Raw genomic sequence first — 23105 nt, forward strand, 5'->3', positions numbered from 1 at the left:
TGACCAGTACGTCAAGGCCCATGACCCTCACTACAACTGGACCGTCCTACCCTGGACTCACCGCGGACCCGACTTCACTCTCTACGCCATCAACATGACGTCACAGAAATGGCTGACAGGTCAGCTTAGTACTGACATTGTGTTGTAGCTAAGAAAGCAAGGAAGGAAGGAAGGACGAAAGACATGTCTCGCGTCTGCGTCTGCGCATAACCTGTTGTATTGCAGACGTTTTGCAAATCTCAGTAACTTAATAACTCGTGAATTACGATTGCACGTCGGGAAGAATGGATGCTTAAAAAAACCCGTTAATGCTTGAAACTTCATAAAAAAGCTGTTCTTTGTGTCATTGTTTGTTTTTGCTGTCGGTTCCTGTGGTGATCAGCTTTTGGATTGACGCCAAATGAAAAATGGTTGTACCCTGGCAGTAGAGTACAAGGTCATGGCCAACAACCCACCACATGGCCCATTCCTTAACGTGGTGTGGTGGTTTGCGTGTCTCGGTGACCCTAAGAGCTATGCCAGCGGGAGTGTAAACTCCTGGCAGGGCTTCCCAAGCTGGACAGGCCGAAGGGTAGAGGCCAGACTAATATGGACCAACCTTGTGCTCACAGGGCAGGTCCTTGGGCCATGAGCTAAGGGTGAGGTAACCCTGACAGAAACCTCGAGTGCTGAAGACGTATGTGTTGGGCCGCACGGCGCACTCCAACAAACCACAACACTACGCATCAACTGCCATTATGACACTTGGAAACAGAATTGACAGTAATGGTGCTCGCCCTGTGAGGATCCACCAGGCAGGTGCAGCGCCGGGCTCCGCGCCTCAAAGGAGTCCACCCTCAGCTACTGGAGGTCCCTTCATCTCGTCTTGTGGAGCCAGGGGACGAGAAAGGAAAGCGACTGGCCGGAAAAACAGCAGAGCCAAGGACAACCCCACTATTAACATCATGCATTGGAATGCAGAGGGGGTATCCAATAAGAAGGAAGAATTAGAGCACTTCCTCTATGAAAACAGCATCAACATCTGCTGCATTCAGGAAACACACCTGCAAGAAGGGAAGCCCTTTAAGATCCGAGGGTACCAGGTGTTCAGGAGTGACCGACAAGGGAGGAAGAAAGGAGGAGTGATGACTCTGGTCAGGAACAACATAAATGCCAGTGAAACCAACAGATACATGGAAGAAGCAGAGTACATAGAAGTCAAGATAACGACCAATGACAGCAAGATGAACATCGTCAACTACTACTGCCCCAACGACAAGATGCTGTCGCTTGACACAATCCAGGTCCCTGACAGCGGCTTCCTCATCGCTGGAGACTTTAACAGCCAGTCCCAGAGTTGGGGATATAAAACACTAGACAGGCGAGGAGAAGACATTGAATCTTGGCAGGACGACAACCACCTGATCCTTGTCAACGACCCCAGAGATCCATCTACCTTCTACTCGCGCCGCTGGCACTCAACAACAACACCAGACCTGGCATTGTGCACAGATGACATCCACAAAAACATCTCAAGAAAAGTGGATGAACAGCTGGGTGGAAGCGACCATCGCCCAGTTCTCCTTACCATCAGTAGAGACTCAACATCTGAGCATCCACAACACCCGAGATGGAACTACAAAAAGGCAAAGTGGGGACTGTTCAACATACGAACAAATGAGCTGACCAGAGCCATAGAAACAGAGGGGAGAAACATCAACAACGTGATAAAGGAATTCAATGCTAGCATAATCCAGGCAGCCAAGGACAGCATCCCACGTGGAGTGAGGAAGGACTACATCCCATACTGGTCCGATGAGCTGCAGAAGACGCACGATGCACTCACAAGAATGAGAGAAGAGGCAGAGACGAACCCTAGCCAGGAGAACAACATCAAACTCCAAGAAAGCAAAGCAAAACATCTGAAGACAAAGCTAGAGTGCAAGAGAAGAGGCTGGAGAGAAAAGACGGCAGGGCTGAATATGGAAAAAGACACAACAAAGCTCTGGAAACTTACAAGAGCACTGAATGAAGAGGGCAACAAGGGACAGAAGATCACCCTGGAGGAGGAAGGAAGAACACTCACTGGAAAAGCCGCTGCCAATGCTTTCGCCCAAGCATATCGGGGAGAAAGCGACACCACCATACCCCTGCCTCTACAAAAGGAAGTCAGAACAGAAATTAGAGAAAGAACAGAAAGAAACGTCCAGGATGCCATGCAACAAAACATCACCATGGCCGAGCTGAAGAATGCCATCAAGAAGCTCAAAAAGAAGAAGTCTCCAGGTCCAGACAACATTACGAATGAGATGTTGCAACACATAGGCAACTCGGCCCTCCAGAAACTACTGGGCATCTTCAACCTCAGCTGGAGACAGGGACAGGTACCTCAGTGCTGGAAGGAAGCCAGGATGATCCCAGTTTTAAAGAAAGGGAAAAACAAGACCAAAACCCTGAGCTACCGACCCATCAGCCTGACAAGCTGCGTATGCAAAACCATGGAGCGCATTGTCAACCAGCGCCTGCAGCTGTACCTGGAATCAGAAAGCATCATCGTCCCAGAACAAGCCGGCTTCCGACAGCACAGAAGTACGGAGGACCAGACAACACACCTTAGCCAGGTCATAGAGGATGCTTACCAGGCCCAGAAGGTCACCCTGGCCACTTTCATTGACCTGCAGAAGGCCTTCGACAAGGTCTGGAAAGATGGACTCCTTGTGAAGCTCGTACGTTCCGGCGTCAAAGGCAACATGTACCAGTGGACCAAGTCGTACCTGCACAACCGAAAGGCCAGAGTGCTGGTGGACGGTCACTGTGGCCGAAAGGTGCTACTACGCCAAGGAGTTCCACAGGGAGGAGTACTCTCCCCCACGCTATTCATACTCTTCATTAACGACCTGGTACCAGAGTTGCCCAAGGGAGTCCAAGCGGCACTGTATGCTGATGACCTTGTTCTCTGGTGCTCGGAAGAGTATGCAACCACAGCAACCTACAGGATGCAACTTGCCCTAGAAAAGGTTGCAGCGTGGGCGGAAGACTGGTGTGTGACCATCAACAGGGAGAAGACCACTGCCACTCTCTTCACACTCTCTGCCAAAGCGACACCTGGCAAACTGACCTTGGGTGACACACCCCTGAAATTTGAAGACCAGCAAACATACCTGGGGGTCACCTATGACAAGCGCATGACCTGGAAACAACACATCATGAATGCAGAGGGAAAGGCCAGGAGAAAACTAAACATCATGCGGAAGCTGGCAGGATCACACTGGGGTGCAAACGAGAAGATCTTGAAATCAGTCTACCAGGGGACTGTACGACCGCACCTTGAGTACGGATCAAGCTCTTGGGCAACAGCAGCCAAGACACACCAGCAGGCCCTAGACAAAGTACAGAACCAAGCGCTGAGAATCATCACGGGCGCAATGAAATCAACACCCATACAGAAGATGGAACAGGTGACTGGCATTCCTCCACTGAGCAAAAGGCGAGACTGCAAAACAATGGTACAAGCCACCAAGTACCAGTGCACTCATGACCATCCAATGAGTGACAGACTCAAGAAGATGTCCTCAGGCAGGCTGAAAAGATCAAGCTTCGCTCTTGAGGCAAGGGCTTTGCAGAAGAAACATCAGACAGAGATGCCAGAGCTAGTAGAGCCACCATCTTTCTCCCTTGACGCCCCACCCTGGGAAGACAGACAAGGAAACCTGGACATACAGACCAGTGTCCCCTACCTCACAACAAAGGACGAGCAGAGCAATGTGACGAAAAAAGCCCTGACTCTTGCCATGCTTGAAGAAAGGTACCCCCAAGAAGCATGGATACGGGTGTATACTGATGGGTCAGCCACAGAGGCCGTCAAAAATGGAGGAGCGGGGGTGTATGTCCAGTACCCCAGTGGAGAGAGGCAAGCAGAGGCTATACCAACAGGCCTCCACTGTACAAACTACAGAGCTGAGGTACAGGCACTGATCCATGCAGCATACACCATCAACGACAGAGTCAACCATGACAACCAGGTTGTCTTCCTGACTGACGCTCTGTCAGTACTACAAGCAATGACCAGTAGCAAACTGCCTCAGCTGGAACACGCTCTACACAACATCAAAAGCCTGAGGACAGTACTGCAATGGATCCCCTCCCACTGTGGTGTACAAGGAAACGAAGAGGCGGACAGGATGGCAAAGCTGGGTGCAGAAGATGAGCAAGAGAACAACCCTGTGAGCCTGACAGAGATGAAGACCATCATTAAGTCTCTGCACAGGACGCCCCAGCCACAGGACAGCTACCACCTGCTATCCAGACCACAGCAGGTGGCCATCTTCCGCCTGAGAACGGGACACAACAGACTTAACCAGCATCTCCACAAGAAGCTGCATGTTGTGCCCTCCCCCATGTGTTCTTGTGGGGAAGCAGAGCAGGACACGGCCCACATCCTACGAGACTGCAGGAACCACCAGGTGCTGAGAGAGGAAATCTGGCCAATGCCGGAGTCCCTGCACAACAAGCTGTACGGGCCAGTGGCTGCGCTGCAGAGGACCACTAATTATATCTCAAGATCTGGACTCCAAGTGTGATCGGCGATCGAAAAGAAGAAGAAGATGGCCAACAACGAGGTCATTATAAAGGCCAGAGTATTTCATCTGTTTTGTGAAAGGCCTTTAGTCTTTACAATAACTGTAATCTTCTTAGGTGACCTTCAGACATACATCTGATACACGCGTTACTATCATAGCATGATCATTATATGCCTTTCAAAATCACAAATTTATAAGGTGTTTTTTCCACTGGCACCAGCCAACGGCAAGGAAGGGGGAGGGAGGAGAGGGGGGGGTGTCGGTTTAACTTGGTCACCTACCTCTGTATTAAACACAAACATGAAACAGAAAAGTTGTAAAGATGCACACATTAGGAGGGGAAAACGAAACAAAACAAAAGTAACTGATCTCGTGAGAACGGCAAACAACGAGTCATTGTGCACCTCTCTCAAGGCTTTACAGAAGAGGGGTCGAGGACGACCCCTCAACAAGCAAAAGCAGGACCAACGCAACCACTGACTCGACTCCATAGCAAGCGAGGTCTCCAAGAACAATGACGACCTCTACTCTGTAAACTGAAGTGTTCCAGTTTTGAACACACTTTGTGTAACCAGTTGCCGTGAACACTATGGCGAACAATATAAATCTACTGGGAAAAGTAGCACACACGGTAAACACTTTTAAGTGTAAAACCATGTGTGCTACTTTTGCTAGTAGAATCATATAGTATGTCACACAGTGTTTACAACTGGTTACAAAAAGGGTGTTCCGAAAAGTGGACCACTTTAGTCATCATTCTCCGAGACCTCGCTAGCGGTCGAGTCGAATCAGTTGTTGGTTTGGTCTTCACGTTGTTACATTTAGTCAAGTTTTGACTAAATGTTTTTAACATAGAGGGGGAATCGAGACGAGGGTCGTGTTGTATGTGTGTGTGTGTGTGTGTGTGTGTGTGTGTGTGTGTGTGTGTGTGTGTGTGTGTGTGTGTGTGTGTGTGTGTGTGTGTGTGTGTGTGTGTAGAGCGATTCAGACTAAACTACTGGACCGATCTTTATGAAATTTTACATGAAAGTTCCTGGGAATGATATCTTTTTCGATAAATACCTTTGGTGACGTCATATCCGGCGTTTTGTAAAAGTTGAGGCGGCACTGTCACACCCTCATTTTTCAATTAAATTGATTGAAATTTTGGCAAAGCAATCTTCGACAAAGGCCGGACTTTGGTATTGCAGTTTAGCTTGGTGGCTTAAAATTAATGAATGAGTTTGGTCATTAAAAATCGGAAACTTGTAATTAAAAAAAAATTTTTATTAAACGATCCAAAAACAATTTCATTTTATTCGTCGTCATTTTCTGATTCCAAAAACATATACATATGTTATATTTGGATGACAAACAAGCTCTGAAAATTAAAAATATGAAAATTATGAATAAAATTAATTTTCCGAACTCGATTTAAAAACATGCGTCATCTTAAACAGTTTCATCTTATTCCTTGTCAGTCCCTGATTCCAAAAACATACAGATATGATATGTTTGGATTAAAAACAAACTTAGTAAGCTAAAAAGAATAGACAGAAAAGCGTGTTATCCTGCTCAGCGCGACCACTACCGCACTATTCTGGCTTGTCGATTTCACTGCCTTTGCCACGAGCGGTGGACTGACGAAACTACGAGTATGCGGTCTTGGCGAAAAAAGCAGTGCGTTCAGTTTCATTCTGTGAGTTCGACAGCTTGACTAAATGTTGTTATTTCGCCTTACGCGTGTTTTTACTTTTGCTCTGTTTGTTTGTGTTTAATGCAAAGGTTTACGGTGTGTCTGTGTAAAAAGTCATATTTTCGTAAAAGAATGGAAATAAGGTAGAACGTATCTTTCAATGCACAGAAGCGGAGAGCAGCCAGCCCATATGGTGGCATTACATGTACGTGGCGGTGCCAGACAACCTGAGTCGTCCTGATGCAGGGGCCCTCTACATATCTTATGGCAGCAATGGGAACGAGTAAGATTATCTGTGTGTGTGTGTGTGTGTGTGTGTGTGTGTGTGTGTGTGTGTGTGTGTGTGTATGTGAGTGTGTGCGTGTGTGTATGTGTGTGTGTGTGTGTGTGTGTGTGTGTACAAGGGCGGATCTGGGGGGTTACACGGGTTACGTAACCCCCCCCCACCCCCCAAAAAAGAGGTAATTTATTGGCTCAGATAGCTCTATTTTGCTTCTTTGGATAAAAAATATTTCCGGGGGTGCATGCCCCGGACCCCCCTAGAAGCTTAGGCGCCTTCGGCGCCGTCAACTTGTATCTTCGCAGTCATTTTGTAACCCCCCCCCCCCCCCTCCAAAGTGAATTGATCCGCCCTTGGTGTTTGTGGTGTGTGTGTGTGTGTGTGTGTGTGTGTGTGTGTGTGTGTGTGTGTGTGTGTGTGTGTGTGTGTGTGTATGTGTGTGTGTGTGTGTCCGTCTGTCTGTCTGCCTATGTGTGTGTTTGTGGTGTGTGTGTGTGTGTGTTAAAATCTGCCAAATTCACCGTCTTGTACAGGGTAACCCCAACAAAAGCCAACCATAAAAGTGCTTATTACTTCTGAATCTGTTCATATTTGGTGTAAATTAACTTCAGCTTATGCATGATCAGTTCACGAAATGCAACGTTTTTTTGTCAAATAGTCTGACTTTTGGGCTCGTCCAAAAACAAAAGTGTTCCAATTTCGGGGGTCGAGAGAGGTTTGACATTGAGCTGTGAATTGAGGTCTTCAGGTGATTGATGATAGGGTGTTTTGTGTACTTAGACCTTCAGATTGTTCAAAAGGTAAAAGTCTGGAAGGTTAAAATCGGATAAGAGTCGGTACTGCTCAATATCGAACCTCCTCCTGTTGAGTCGATCCCCGAAGTTGGAACGTATTTTGAAAGAGCACAAACAACAGACAAACTTGAATCTTTGTGAACTAAACATGCATAAGCTGAAGTTAATGTACTCCAAATATGACATCATTCGCTCAACGGATGTAGAAATTATTATCATTTTCATATGTGACATTTTTTGGGTCACCCTGTGCGAAGCCATTGCAAGGTCACCATAAAAAAACCATAAGAAATGTGTGTGTGTGTGTGTGTGTGTGTGTGTGAGTGTGTGTGTGTGTGTGTGTGTGTGTATGTGTGAGTGAGCGTGTGTGTGTGTGTGTGTGTGTGTGTGTGTGTGTGTGTGTGTGTGTGACAGCTTCATACCTGACGTGGGGGACGAGTTTATTTCCTTCATCTCCCTGATGGCGGTCAGCACGGGGACTGTGTGTGCCAACCTCAGACAGATCCCCAACCAGCCTATAGTCTTCAAGGTACAGTCATACACTGTGATACGACGACAAAACACACACACACACACACACACACACACACACCCACACACACACACACACACACACACTTACGAACACACACACACACACACACGAACACACACACACACACACTGACACACACACACACCACACACACACACACGCACACACACATGCACATACAGTAGAAAACACTGACTCAAACAGACAGAAAGATAAACACAGTCACACATACGCGTACACACACAATTGACAGCAACTAATCTTAAAGACTCAATGCTCACTTAAAATCATCTCCATCAGAGTGCTGCTTCCGACTAACGTTCAGCGACAGCCACAATAGGTGCATTATCTACATGAATTTCAGCAGTCCCAGCGTTTAGTTTTCACCATTGTCTGACTTTGTGTGTGTCGCTCAGAACGACCCAACACAGGAGGTTCGCTCTGAGGACGCGGTGATCGCCTGGACGTGGTACCAGTTCATCCAGAACAACGGGTCTGCTGACTGGCTGCTGCGTCTGCCCATGACCAAGGTACGGGGGACTTGCATGTCTGTCAATCATGGCTGTTTATAATATGCACAATAAAAGACTGGACATGATATTTCTGTAGTTTTATTCAAGGTTGTTTATTTAAAAATTGAAATGAGTCATTCACACTCTTGAAATAACGAGTAACTCAAGTGTTATGAAAGAGAGTGTGCGTTAAATTTGGATGCCTTCATGTGCTTTTTTTGACATCCTTGAAGAACTCCCCCCCCCCCCCCACAAAAAAAAAAAAAAAAAAAGAAGAAAGTAATTAATGCATACTATGATTGTTGTACTGAGTTCACAATTAGGTCATCTATGTGTTGCAATGTGTGCTGATGAAGACTCTGCACCCTGACGTCACTGTTATATGCTATGACGTCATGACTTTATGTGTGTGCAGGCTGCGGTGCGTGCTATGGACACCATCACGGCGTTCACCAAGACTCTGCACCCTGAAGTCACTATCAGCAAGTTCATGGTCATGGGAGAGTCCAAGGTAACTGCTTCACTCCTTCGCTGGCTTTTGAAGCTTGTAAAGATGTATTCAAATGCGATACAATTGGACCAGAGTTGCACAGTGGTTACAGCTCTTGCCTCTCACGCTGGAGGTCATGGGTTCAATCCCAGTCCCGGGAATACAAATACCCGATTTTCCTTTTCATTCAAACGTTGAAACTGTAAGGTTATGGAACAATTTGCTTTTATCAGTTTAGGGTATCTGCCTTCGCTAAGTCCGTTACATCGTCACTTGCTAAAGGGGCCTGCTTGGTTATTGTAAACATTCTGTTGAAAACTTTTTGTTTTTGGTGGGATGTCATAGTCCCGCTAACATTTACAGTATTGGGGATTCTTCGGTATCAGAGGTGTATATACCGGTAATGGTAAATCATGTATAGACTGAACTTCATTTATTCTTGAATACAAGGCAGTCGGGTTTGAATCATTCTACGCTTCTGAATTTACGCTATTTCCTCTTGTATAGTTATAATTCTCATTTCAGATTCTACGTCGGAAAGTTGCATTTTCCCTCGTTACTTAGTTATTTTTTTGTGTTCGTACGTTCTTGAAAATTAACGATCTCTGGCCCCATAATTAAATATATTCGCTAATGACTGTATTCCTGGCGGTGGCATGCTACCTGACACCTTTTTAATTTTTTTTAATGTGAATGTCCGTGTAAATATGTGATTAAAGTAGTCCCTCTCTGGGCGAGGGCTGCTTGAAAAAAGCTCGTCTGTATTGCTTATGCCACAACCCTCGTAAAATGAATTTTGATTTGATTTGATTTGATGTGGTCATTGTCGGACAGCGAGGGTGGACAACATGGACGACAGCGGCAGTGGACAGCAGGGTGGTGGCCATAGTCCCCATGGTCATGGACCTTCTCAACATTGTGGAGGTTCGTCTCATATTTCTTTACAATGGAACCCCCCTTTTGAGACCTCCCAAAATTCTAGAAAAGCAGGAGGGAGTCTTAAACTCAATGTACTCAGGGTTATGAACAGACAATCAGATAAAGCAAGGTCTTAAAAGGGAGGAAGTCTTAAATCGGGGGTCTTCTTCTTCTTCTTCTTCTTCTTCTTCTTCTTCTTCTTCTTCTTCTTCTTCTTCTTCTTCTTCTTCTTCTTCTTCTTCGTCGTTCATGGGCTTAGACTCCCACGTTCACTCATGTTTTTAGCACGAGTGGATTTGTACGTGTATGACCGTTTTTACCCCGCCATTCAGGCAGCATACGCCGATTTCGGGGGAGGCATGCTGGGTATTTTCCTGTTTCTATAACCCACCGAACTCTGACATGGATTACAGGATCTTTTCCGTGCGCACTTGGTCTTGTGCCTGCGTGTACACACGAAGGGGGTTAAGTCACTAGCAGGTCTGCACATAAGTTGCCCTGGGAGATCGGAAAAATCTCCGCTCTTAACCCACCAGGCGGCAGCGACCGGGATTCGAACTCACGACCTCCCGATTAGGAGGCCGACGTCTCACCACCACACCACTGCGCCCGTCAACGGCGGTCTTAAACGGGGGGGGGGGGGGGGGGGGTTCTACTACAGTTTCAGTTAATGTTGTTTATTGAACACCCGTGCAAGGTTTAGCACAGGCGGAGACCATCGATCACTTACGCATTGATCGAACTTCACAACAACGTAATTATCTTTTTGGCCAAGAGTCGGTCAATTTACTTGAGCACGTTTCTGTCGCATCGGTCCAGAGTAGATACAACTTACCTGCTGTATTTGAAAGTGACCTTTTGATTAATACTGAATTGGTCACATGATCCAATTTGTGCAGATTCTGGACCTAATGGATGTTCTTTGCACTGTGATCCCTGACGATTGAAAGACTTGACGGAAACTGTTGGAAGGCAATACAGCATCACGTAGGACCTTACATTCAGCAATGAACATGATAACAATCACAATAGCTAGCAATTGGACGATATGATTCCAACAGTGTTTTAATGGTTTGTGTGGCCAGTATTTCCCTTGAAATGAAGAACTATTTTACTTTTTGACGGGCAGAATCTGCACCACCATTACCAGTCTCTGGGCGGCTGGACCTTCGCCTTTAACGACTACTACGCCCTCAACATCACCATGCACCTCGACAACCCGCGCACACAGGAGATGGCTGACATCATAGACCCCTACAGTCAGTACTTCTCTCTGTCTGTCTCTGTCTCTGTCTCTGTCTCTGTCTCTGTCTGTCCCCCTCTCTCTCTCTCTCTCTCTCTCTCTCTCTCTCTCTCTCTCTCTCTCTCTCTCTCTCTCTCTCTCTCTCTCTCTCTCTATGTATAAATTAGTTCATGGTGATGTGCCCAGTTATGTGCAATCCTATTTTACACATGTTACGAAGAGGTATGGGTCTCAAAATTTACTTCCTCCAATTCCTCGTATAGATCTTTATAAATCCAGCTTAGCTTTTTCAGGATCATCTCTGTGGAATTCTTTGCCAATAGAAATCAAACGATCCGCATCCTTAAAGGCCTTTAAAAGGCAGTTGCACACACATTTGATCACACTATAAACTGTCCCTGATGTTTAGTTTCCATTGTGTACTCGGATAATGTATGCAATGCTCTTAAGTGTTTGTTTGTTTTTTAAATATTGTATATGTAGTTAATCTGAATGTGTAATCCATCGTCCCCCTCCCCCTTCTTCTTGAAACTTTAGCTGCCTGTATATGGCCCTGTTTGGCAATACATTGCTGTACTTTTTTAAGAAATTTTAAAAAACATTTACGTTTGTTTGTGTCTGGTTTTGTTATATTTAGTCAAGTTTTGACTAAATATTTTAACATCGAGGGGGAATCGAAACGAGGGTCGTGGTGTATGTGCGTGCGTGCGTGCGTGTGTGTGTGTGTGTGTGTGTGTGTGTGTGTAGAGCGATTCAGACTAAACTACTGGACCGATCTTTATGAAATTTGACATGAGAGTTCCTGGGTATGAAATCCCCGAACGTTTTTTTTCATTTTTTTGATAAATGTCTTGAATGACGTCATATCCGGCTTTTTGTGAAAGTTGAGGCGGCACTGTCACGCCCTCATTTTTCAATCAAATTGGTTGAAATTTTGGTCAAGTAATCTTCGACAAAGGCCGGGGTTCGGTATTGCATTTCAGCTTGGTGGCTTAAAAACTAATGAATGACTTTGGTCATTAAAAATCTGAAAATTGTAAAAAAGAATAAAAATTTATAAAACGATCCAAATTTACGTTTATCTTATTCTCCATCATTTCCTGATTCCAAAAACATATAGATATGTTATATTCGGATTAAAAACAAGCTCTGAAAATTAAAAATATAAAAATTATTATCAAAATAAAATTTCCGAAATCAATTTAAAAACACTTTCATCTTATTCCTTGTCGGTTCCTGATTCCAAAAACATATAGATATGATATGTTTGGATTAAAAACACGCTCAGAAAGTTAAAACGAAGAGAGGTACAGAAAAGCGTGCTATCCTTCTTAGCGCAACCACTACCCCGCTCTTCTTGTCAATTTCACTGCCTTTGCCATGAGCGGTGGCCTGACGATGCTACGAGTAAAATGGCATTGCGTTTCATTCTGTGAGTTCGACAGCTACTTGACTAAATATTGTATTTTCGCCTTACGCGACTTGTTTATGTTTATACTCGACCATTATTTTGATGTTTTGTTAGTTTAATACTTTGATAAGGTATGTGCGCAGTCTTTGCTTTTGTTTAAAATTATTCTCTGTATATGTTCCAAGTACAGGTTGGAAGATTAGGCTAAGCCTAAAACCTTTATCCTTATGTAATAAAGTTCTGAGTTCTGAGTTCTGAGTTCTCTCTCTCTCTCTCTCTGGGGAGGGCCAGATGCAAAACAACATATCTATGTATTCTTGTAACCCTCGAAAATAAAGAATTGTCTTTGTCATTGTCTCTCTCTACCTCTCTCTCTCTCTCTCTCTCTCTCTCTCTCTCTCTCTCTCTCTCTCTCTCTCTCTCTCTCTCTGAGTCTCTTTCCCCCTCTCTCTCCCTCTTTTTCTCTCCCTCTCTATTTCTGTTTTTATCTCGCTCTCAGTCTCACTCATCCTGTGTGTGTGTGTGTGTGTGTGTGTGTGTGTGTGTGTGTGTGTGTGTGTGTGTGTGCGCAGTGTGTGTGTGTGTGTGTGTGTGTGTGTGTGTGTCTGCGCGTGTGCGATAGTGTTACTATTATAGCGAATATCGTTATTTTAATGATAGCAAATTGATTTATTTGACTGTTGCATTTTGCACGTGATTGTGTATTTGGTTTTAATATGTCGTCACAGCCACGGGGTGAGCTCGGGAATATGCCAACTTACTGGTTTGTAAAATGACTTGATAACCATGTTGTAAAATGTAACAAGTTTGCCTTGTAACATTGCACAGCATACAGAGACCGCCTGAGGTTCCCTGCCAAGTACATTATCAGTACTGGGGGCGACGAGTTCTTCCTGCCCGACGACAGCTACTACTACTTCGCCGCCATGACCGGCGACATCCACCTCAGGTAATGCGAGGAAGCAAACACGTGATTCTGATTTAGTTCACGCCTTAAAGGCACAGTACGCCTCCTGTAAACCGTCACAGAAACTGTTAGGCTTTTACACACAGTACAAACACCCTTCCATTTGAACGCTCACCAAACGGGAACATCCTAGGTGCCCTACGTAAAGAGCGAGCAATTTTCAAAGTATTATTTTTGCAAATTGTCTGATCAGACAATCGGACGGTACGTTTTGGCGCGAGACCTTACTTTTAAAATCTAAATAATAAATTGACAGCTTGTTACACAAACATTCTTAAATCATAAAAGAATTATTTTTTCATCAAGACAAGATCAGTATAATTCGAAGTTTTGAAAGTTTGAAAAAAGAAAAGCCCGGAAGCAGGGTCACGCAAGGTCGTGGTTCTCGTAGCAGACGACGGTTTATGCCTATCGCCAGTTCCTCTGAGCAGTCAAAAGCCATCGCTAGAGTTCTTGTGAATCACAGCCGTTTGTTTCGTATTGATTCATAATAACGTGCTATTGCAGATAAGCTTACAGCGAGTCGCATTCAAATTACAAACTGACGTCTACATTGTGAAAAAAGGAAACTGGATCACACGGGTTCACGATGGCTCAGGGGTAAGATAAACCACGCACAAATAAATTCTTTGAAACTTGCTCGCTCTTTACGGAGGGCACCTAGGATGTTCTCAAGCGGTGAGTGTTTAAATGAAAGGGTGTTTGTGCTGTGTGTAAAAGCCTGACAGTATCTGTGATGGTTTACGGGAGGCTTACTGTGCCTTTAAGGTCCACTCCGCCTCGTGAAAACAGTTCGGTTCATCATCTCAGATCTGACCATGCTTTAACATGGGATCTTCTTCTGTCTTCTTCTGTCTTCTTCTGCGTTCGTGGGCTGAAACTCTCACGTACACTCGTGTTTTTTGCACGAGTGGAATTTTTACGTGTATGACCGTTTTTTACCCCGCCATACGCCGTTTTCGGAGGAAGCCTTGTTTGTTTTCTTAACGCCCAGCCGACCACGAAGGGCCATATCAGGTTCGGAGGAAGCATGCTGCTGGGTATTTTTAGTGTTTCTATAACCCACCGAACTCTGACATGGATTACAGGATCTTTTTCGTGCGCACTTGGTCTTGTGCTTGCGTGTACACACGGGGGTGTTCGGACACCGAGGAGAGTCGGCACACAAAGTTGACTCTGAGAAATAAATCTCTCGCCGAACGTGGGGACGAACTCACGCTGACAGCGGCCAACTGGAATCAAATCCAGCGCGCTACCGACTGAGCTACATCCCCGCCCCTTAACATGGGATAAGATCGCCTCTCCACTGGGTCACATACCAGAAATGAACACCCTGGGTGCGCTCTGTGCACTGTTGTAGTTTTCAAAGTATCGTTTTCGTAAATGGCACTGGTGCCTTTTTCGGAATTTAGTTCATCAAAACAGTCCAACTCACCACAGCAAGCAGTCAGTGTGTTGATTTCGGGTATGTGACCAAGTGGAGGGACGATCTAATCCCATGTACAAGCCTGTGACCAGATCTGAGACGATGGGCAGAACAGTTTTCACGAGAAGGAGTGTGCCTTTAAGTTCGTTGGATACCAGGCGTCCCGTGCCGTGGTATAGCAGTTGAAAGCAGACGCTCTTGGAGCGCGACAACCATCCCTCCCTTGCGGTGGCCCTTTTCTTTACACCCCCGGTATAGGGGTGTGTATAGGATTCGGTCCATGTGTTTGTTTGTTTGTTTGTGTTCGCATATAGATCTCAAGAATGAACGGACCGATCGTCACCAAACTTGGTGAACAGGTTCTATACATTCCTGAGACGGTCCTTACACAAATTGGGACCAGTCAAACAGACGGTTAGGGAGTTATTGTTGGATTCGGTCCATGTGTTTGTTTGTTTGTTTGTGTTCGCATATAGATCTCAAGAATGAACGGACCGATCGTCACCAAACTTGGTGAACAGGTTCTATACATTCCTGAGACGGTCCTTACAAAAATTGGGACCAGTCAAACACACGGTTAGGGAGTTATTGTTGGATTCGGTCCATGTGTTTGTTTGTTTGTTTGTGTTCGCATATAGATCTCAAGAATGAACGGACCGATCGTCACCAAACTTGGTGAACAGGTTCTATACATTCCTGAGACGGTCCTTACAAAAATTGGGACCAGTCAAACACACGGTTAGGGAGTTATTGGTGGATTAAAATTATACAAGGACTTATAAAGGGACATCTTAATGGTCAAAGGGAAATAACCATTCTCACTCAGTCACTGCCACCAACTGAGAAGGTTATTTCCCTTTGACGGGGGTGTTTTTCCTACCTCGGAGGAATTTCTTGTTTTTCTTGTTTTTTGTTCTTTTTTTTCCCCCATCTAAAGTCGGGGTCAAATCCGGGAACATGCCCCTAATGGTTTTACCGTGAGGGCATTAAACACTACGTATCATCAAAAAGCGGTGAGGGCCCCAAAGGGTTTAAAATCGTGATCGTGATTGGCGTTTATTGACCTTTCTGTGACCGTGATTGCCGAAATTTCCATTTCTGTGATCGTGATGGGACTTTGCCCGTGATCCGTGATGACAAAAAAATCAAGTCTCGTGATCGTGATCGTCATTTGTTTTCATGATCGTGATGGACATTATTGCAAAGCATTTTATTTTCAACGTACATTTTTCACAACTGTCTATGATCCTCTATTCGTCAAGGTGTTCGTGATCGTGAAAACAAAAATCAAGGTACCTGTGATCGTGAAAGCTAAAATTTCCCTTCCCGTGATCGTGATGATACCTCCCCTTTGGGGCCCTCTATCATCACCAACCGAATATTTCGTTTTCTTGAGAGAGAAAAAAAGCAAGAAGACAAAATCATTAAAAAAAATTTTTTTTTAAAAAACCCCATGTGTCTTTCTTCCTTTTCAGAACTATCCCGAACGCCGAGCATTCCCTGACCTACCACCGTCCCGACATCTTCTTTGGTGTGCGCGCCTTCTTCATCAGTGTCATCGACGTAAGTGAATATCTGGAGATGTCGTTGGTGTGCACAGATATTTGAAGTGTTGTCAAGTCGCGGAACAGACCTGCGTTGCAGAAGTGCAAACCATGTTTTGAAGTTAAGATTGTTATGAACTTGAACGTTAAGACGTGGTAGGGGTTTGTTATACTTTGCTTCGTGGTTCACTTCACTGTGGAAAATGGGGGTAAGGTCGAACAAGGGAGGAGGTGGGCACTCTTGGGGATACATCGGTAACAGTTGAAGGAGACTCGCTTTGCACACAGGGTGTGTTGTTTGCCATGGAAGTAAGTTTATTGCGATGTTATCAACAGTGACGGCAATCTGCACATGTGAGTACCTTGACATAATAGTGATTATATTTGTTTTAAAGTAAAGAACCATATTGGTTGACAATGCTTTTGTCCTGATTACGCCAGTAATCAAGCTCATTGGGGTGGTAGGATGGACAAAGGGTTTTGCAACCCTTTTTCTTTTATACAAGATACAATTGTTCGTTCACCGGAACTGATTGAAGTAGGTAACGCACTGTTCACTAGTAACCGTGACGTTTGCTGTTGCAGAAACTCCAACGTCCCAACATCACGTGGACAAAGAGCTGGGTGAGTGTCCGGGGCCCCACAGTTGGACTCTTCTCATCTTGTGCTGGTCAAGTGACGACGTTTTGTGTGATAATGACGACGACGACGACGATGATGATGGTGGTGATGGTGATGATGACTGATGATGATGATGATGATGATGATGATGATGATGATGATGATGATTTGTGTGTGATGATGGCAATGACGATGACGACGTGGATGGTGATGATGATGATGATGATGATGATGATGATTTGTGTGTGATGACGGCGACGACGATGATGATGATGCCGCCACCGCCACCGACGATGACGATGACGCTGCTGCTGTTGCTGCTGCTGCTGCTGCTGATGATGATGATGAGTATGATGCAGTTGAGGATGAAAGTTGTATGAGACGTATAGTTAACATTGGATTTTTTTCCATTCTCCTTTTGTATTTTCAGACCAAATCAGGCGCCATGCTGACAGTGTTTGCCAGTGAGGAGCCGTTGGAAGTCAACGTTCACTTCGCAAAGACCATCGACGGCGAGTCAAAGTGAGAACTTCCTGTGTAGAGTTTGTACTGTTATTTTTATTCTGCTTGAAATATGTATTGTCAAAGAGAGGTGTTGATTGAATGCAAAACTATGCTATAATTAATGTAGAATTATCATGTGGATTGCAAACACTTATTTGCACTCATTTGTTTGTTTCTTACATGATGTCCTTTCTTTTAAATAAAAAGAAAACACACCAGTAACCAGGTAAGGTACGTTTATATCTATAATCAATATATATGATGTCCTCTCGTCTTGGAAATAGACATTTAAAAAAAACCACTATTGGCACGATTGAATTCTTCATCTAATTTTTTTTTTAACCTATCATGAAAAGGGCATTCTAGCATAATATATTTTTTTTCTTCCAGGCGTGACTTCCGGTTGGCATGCGCAGACCCCTACAATCCAGACGGTTTCCTGATCCACCCTGTGTTTTGGGAGAAACGACCTGTCAACACTACGGTCAGTAGACATTGAACTATCATCAGCAGCTACACAAATAGAGTCAGTGCACTTGGTGATTTAGTCAGCTTCAATGCCCACTGTCTGCTTCAGACACCATTCTCTGTCAATGTCATTTGAACAGTTTGAACAGAATCATAGGCATCAAGTGTACTTTATGTAATAACACCTCTGCCGTGGTTGACATAGATATAGGGCCTATAATTCACACGCATGATACTAGACTCGCAATTACAAGAATCAGACTAAGGTTATACTTATTTCTCAAATATTGCATTGGTTTGCAACTTCTTTCTTTTTGAAGAAAGGGGGGGGGGGGGGGGGGGGGGGGGCGTAGCGAGGAAGCTTTGAGTGTATACTGCTAGTTTAAATGAATATATTTTTTAACTTATGCTGTCCAGTGTTGTTACATTTAGTCAAGTTTTGACTGAATGTTTTAACATAGAGGGGGAATCGAGACGAGGGTCGTGGTGTATGTGAGTGTGTGTGTGTGTGTGTGTGTGTGCGTGTGTGTGTGTGTGTGTGTGTGTGTGTCTGTCTGTCTGTCTGTCTGTCTGTGCGTGTGTGTGTGTAGAGCGATTCAGAGTAAGCTACTGGACCGATCTTTATGAAATTTTACATGAGAGTTCCTGGGTATGATGGATAAATGTCTTTGATGACGTCATATCCGGCTTTTTGTAAAAGTTGGGGCGGCACTGTACCCTCATTTTTCAATGAAATTGATTGAAATTTTGGCCAAGCAATCTTCGACGAAGGCCAGACTTCGGTATTGCATTTCAGCTTGGAGGCGTAAAAATTAATTAATGACTTTGGTCATTAAAAATCTGAAAATTGTAATTAAAATTATTTTTTTATGAATCGATCCAAAATTACGTTCATCTTATTCTTCATCAATTTCTGATTCCAAAAACATATAAATATGTTATATTCGGATTAAAAGCAAGCTCTGAAAATTAAAAATATAAAAATTATGATTAAAATAAAATTTCCGAAATCGATTTAAAAACTATTTTATCTTATTCCTTGTGGGCTCCTGATTCCAAAAACACATATGTATGATATGTTTGGATTAAAAACACGCTCAGAAAGTTAAAACGAAGAGAGGTACAGAAAACCGTGTTATGCAGCACAGCAAAACCACTACCGCGCTAAACAGGCTCGTCAATTTCACTGCCTTCTACGGACTACGGTCATTGTGAAAAAATGCAGTGCGTTCAGTTTCATTCTGTGAGTTCCACAGCTTGACTAAATGTAGTAATGTCGCCTTACGCGACTTGTTTTTAAATTAATGTTGTTGATCAGTTTGTATACATGATGCGTGTGTTGGTGTATATGGCTGGATTGAAATGTTTTTTAACCGCAATGTCATCACAAATTCCCAACCTTGGGCAATTAAAGATTCTGTATTCTGTATTCTGTATTCTGGGGTTGTTGCCTGGTGGTGGAGGGCGGGTGGGGGGGGGGGGGTGCCTCGTGGTATCATCACAGTTATCCCAGTCACCATCCATAGACTTCACCGCTTGTCAACTATGGGTAATCGTTATTTGAAAATATCTTGTTGATTATCACTAGAATTTCACTCAAACACCTAATCTTTTGAGGAAAATAAAAGGGAGGAAGAGGAGGAGGGGCAGGAGGAGGGGGAGAGAAGTTTTTTTTCACAAAACGATGTGTTGAAATTTCAGAGTTCAGTTGAGTACTTCACCTCCTTCGATAACCCGGAGACTGGATGGATCGCGTTCCACATCCACGTGAGTCGTGTTTTTCTCTAAACTACAGTATCAGTAAGACATACTACAGTATCAGTTAGACATACTACAGTATCAGTTAGACATACTACAGTATCAGTTAGACAACTACAGTATCAGTTAGACATACTACAGTATCAGTTAGACATACTACAGTATCAGTTAGACAACTACAGTATCAGTTAGACATACTACAGTATCAGTTAGACAGTTAGACAACTACAGTATCAGTTAGACATACTACAGTATCAGTTAGACAACTGCAGTATCAGTTAGACATACTACAGTATCAGTTAGACATACTACAGTATCAGTTAGACAACTACAGTATCAGTTCGACATACTACAGTATCAGTTAGACATACTACAGTATCAGTTAGACAACTACAGTATCAGTTAGACATACTACAGTATCAGTTAGACAACTACAGTATCAGTTAGACATACTACAGTATCAGTTAGACAACTACAGTATCAGTTAGACATACTACAGTATCAGTTAGACATACTACAGTATCAGTTAGACATACTACAGTATCAGTTAGACATACTACAGTATCAGTTAGACAACTACAGTATCAGTTAGACATACTACAGTATCAGTTAGACATACTACAGTATCAGTTAGACATACTACAGTATCAGTTAGACAACTACAGTATCAGTTAGACAACTACAGTATCAGTTAGACATACTACAGTATCAGTTAGACAACTACAGTATCAGTTAGACAACTACAGTATCAGTTAGACATACTACAGTATCAGTTAGACAACTACAGTATCAGTTAGACATACTACAGTATCAGTTAGACAACTACAGTATCAGTTAGACATACTACAGTATCAGTTAGACAACTACAGTATCAGTTAGACATACTACAGTATCAGTTAGACATACTACAGTATCAGTTAGACAACTACAGTATCAGTTAGACAACTACAGTATCAGTTAGACAACTAGAGTATCAGTTAGACAACTACAGTATCAGTTAGACATACTACAGTATCAGTGAGACATACTACAGTATCAGTTAGACAACTACAGTATCAGTTAGACATACTACAGTATCAGTTGAGGGCCCCAAAGGGGGGGTATCATCACGATCACGGGAAGGGAAATTTTAGCTTTCACGATCACAGTTACCTTGATTTTTGTTTTCACGATCACGAACACCTTGACGAATAGAGGATCATAGAGTGATACAGCTGTGAAAAATGTACGTTGAAAATAAAATGCTTTGCAATAATGCCCATCACGATCACGAAAACAAATGACGATCACGATCACGAGACTTGACTTTTTTTGTCATCACGGATCACGGGCAAAGGCCCATCACGATCACAGAAAGGTCAAAAATCGCCAATCACGATCACGATTTTAAACCCTTTGGGGCCCTCTCAGTTAGACAACTAGAGTATCAGTTAGACAACTACAGTATCAGTTAGACAATGGGCTTGTTGTCTGACTACAGTATCAGTTAGACAATGGGCTTGTTTTCTTACTACAGTATCAGTTAGACAATGGGCTTGTTGTCTGACTACAGTATCAGTTAGACAATGGGCTTGTTGTCTGACTACAGTATCAGTTAGACAATGGGCTTGTTGTCTGACTACAGTATCAGTTAGACAATGGGCTTGTTGTCTGACTACAGTATCAGTTAGACAATGGGCTTGTTGTCTTGCTCTGATTGCTCATCAGGTTGTGTCTGTCTTTTTATATTTAGTCAAGTTTTGACTAAATGTTTTAACATAGAGGGGGAATCGAGACGAGGGTCGTGGTGTATGTGTGCGTGTGTGTGTGTGTAGAGCGATTCAGAGTAAACTACTGGACCGATCTTTATGAAATTTGACATGAGAGTTCCTGGGTATGATATCCCCGGACGTTTTGTTTTAATTTTTTCGATAAATGTCTTTGATGACGTCATATCCGGCTTTTTGTAAAAGTTGAGGCGGCACTGTCACACCCTCATTTTTCAATCAAATTGATTGACATTTTGGCAAAGCAATCTTCGACAAAGGCCGGACTTTGGTATTGCATTTCAGTTTGGTGGCTTAAAAACTAATGAATGAGTTTGGTCATTAAAAATCGGAAACTTGTAATTAATTTTTTTTAAACGATCCAAAAATAATTTCATCTTATTCTTTGTCATTTTCTGATTCCAAAAACATATACATATGTTATATTTGGATTACAAACAAGCTCTGAAAATTAAAAATATAAAAATTATGATTAACATTAATTTTCCGAAATCGATTTAAAAACTATTTCATCTTATTCCTTGTCGGTCCCTGATTCCAAAAACATATAGATATGATATGTTTGGATTAAAAACAAACTCAGTAAGCTAAAAAGAATAGACATACAGAAAAGCGTGTTATCCTGCTCAGCGCGACCACTACCGCACTATTCTGCATGGCTTGTCGATTTCACTGCCTTTGCAACGAGCGGTGGACTGACGAAAAAAGCAGTGTGTTCAGTCAGTTTTATTCTGTGAGTTCGACAGCTTGACTAAATGTTGTTATATCGCCTTACACGACTTGTTTTTAACGTCCCTTCAAGCATTCCATGATTCATGTGCTTTGATAAACATTGATTCCTGCGTGGATGTGTCAAAGTTTGTGCGGATTGGCAGTTCCCATCAAACTAGGACCACACCAGCTGACGTCACTGTATTCCTGCAGTAAATAGCACTCTCATGGTTTGTCTTTACCTCACAGTAATAGTTGCAGGAAGCAAGGTATTGGGTTGTTATTAAGGTGTGTGTGTGTGTGTGTGTGTGTGTGTGTGTGTGTGTGTGTATGCTGATGTGTTCGTGCGTGCGTGCGTGTGTGTGCGTGCGTGCGTGTGTGTGTGCATGCACATGCATGGTTCGTGCGTGCATGTGTGTGCGCGTGTGTGTGTGCATGTTTGCATCCATGTGTACATGTGTGCGTTGGTGTGTGCGCGTTTCAGGTGCTCTTCAAAGGGCCTGACGGCAGCGACTACGAATACACCACGGAGAACGTGATCACGCCCAACAGACTGCCCTACGACCGCTGTGCGGGGGACGCTTGTTACGGCAGACTCGTGTGAGAACCCGAGTCGAAGTTAACATTTAAACACTGACTTAGTCTTTTGTATGATATATAATCACATCATCTCGTCAGTTTTGTACATGTACCCATCGCGTGACAAATCGCGTCAGTGTGCCTTAGTTTTTCTCACCGTTATTTTTTTGTTCTTCCTTTTTGTTAGTGTTGTTGTTTCTAGTTTTTGTTGTACACAGTAAAATATGTATTAAACACCGCGTGTGTGTGAGTGTGTGTGTGTGTGTGTGTGAGAGAGAGAGAGAGAGAGAGAGAGAGAGAGAGAGAGAGAGAGAGAGAGAGAGAGAGAGAGAGAGAGAGAGAGA

General features: G+C 43.7%; 1 protein-coding gene across 1 annotated transcript in view; it reads left to right on the forward strand.

Annotated features, from left to right (window-relative positions):
• LOC138965169 (autocrine proliferation repressor protein A-like) overlaps positions 1–23000 on the forward strand; it is a 23907-nt gene extending 907 nt beyond the window's left edge. Inside the window, exons 2-15 of the mRNA XM_070337289.1 lie at positions 1–119; positions 6403–6517; positions 7723–7837; positions 8260–8373; positions 8771–8866; positions 9680–9769; positions 10893–11022; positions 13246–13366; positions 16286–16373; positions 16940–16978; positions 17406–17497; positions 17870–17963; positions 19649–19714; positions 22667–23000. The exon at positions 1–119 is cut by the window's left edge and continues 155 nt beyond it. Coding sequence (XP_070193390.1) covers positions 1–119; positions 6403–6517; positions 7723–7837; positions 8260–8373; positions 8771–8866; positions 9680–9769; positions 10893–11022; positions 13246–13366; positions 16286–16373; positions 16940–16978; positions 17406–17497; positions 17870–17963; positions 19649–19714; positions 22667–22786 — 1399 coding nt within the window. The 3' untranslated portion in view covers positions 22787–23000. The remainder of the gene's footprint in view (positions 120–6402; positions 6518–7722; positions 7838–8259; positions 8374–8770; positions 8867–9679; positions 9770–10892; positions 11023–13245; positions 13367–16285; positions 16374–16939; positions 16979–17405; positions 17498–17869; positions 17964–19648; positions 19715–22666) is intronic.
• Positions 23001–23105: the final 105 nt, after the last annotated feature.

This window comes from Littorina saxatilis, linkage group LG4 (genome assembly GCF_037325665.1).
Source record: "Littorina saxatilis isolate snail1 linkage group LG4, US_GU_Lsax_2.0, whole genome shotgun sequence".
NCBI lineage: Eukaryota > Metazoa > Mollusca > Gastropoda > Littorinimorpha > Littorinidae > Littorina > Littorina saxatilis.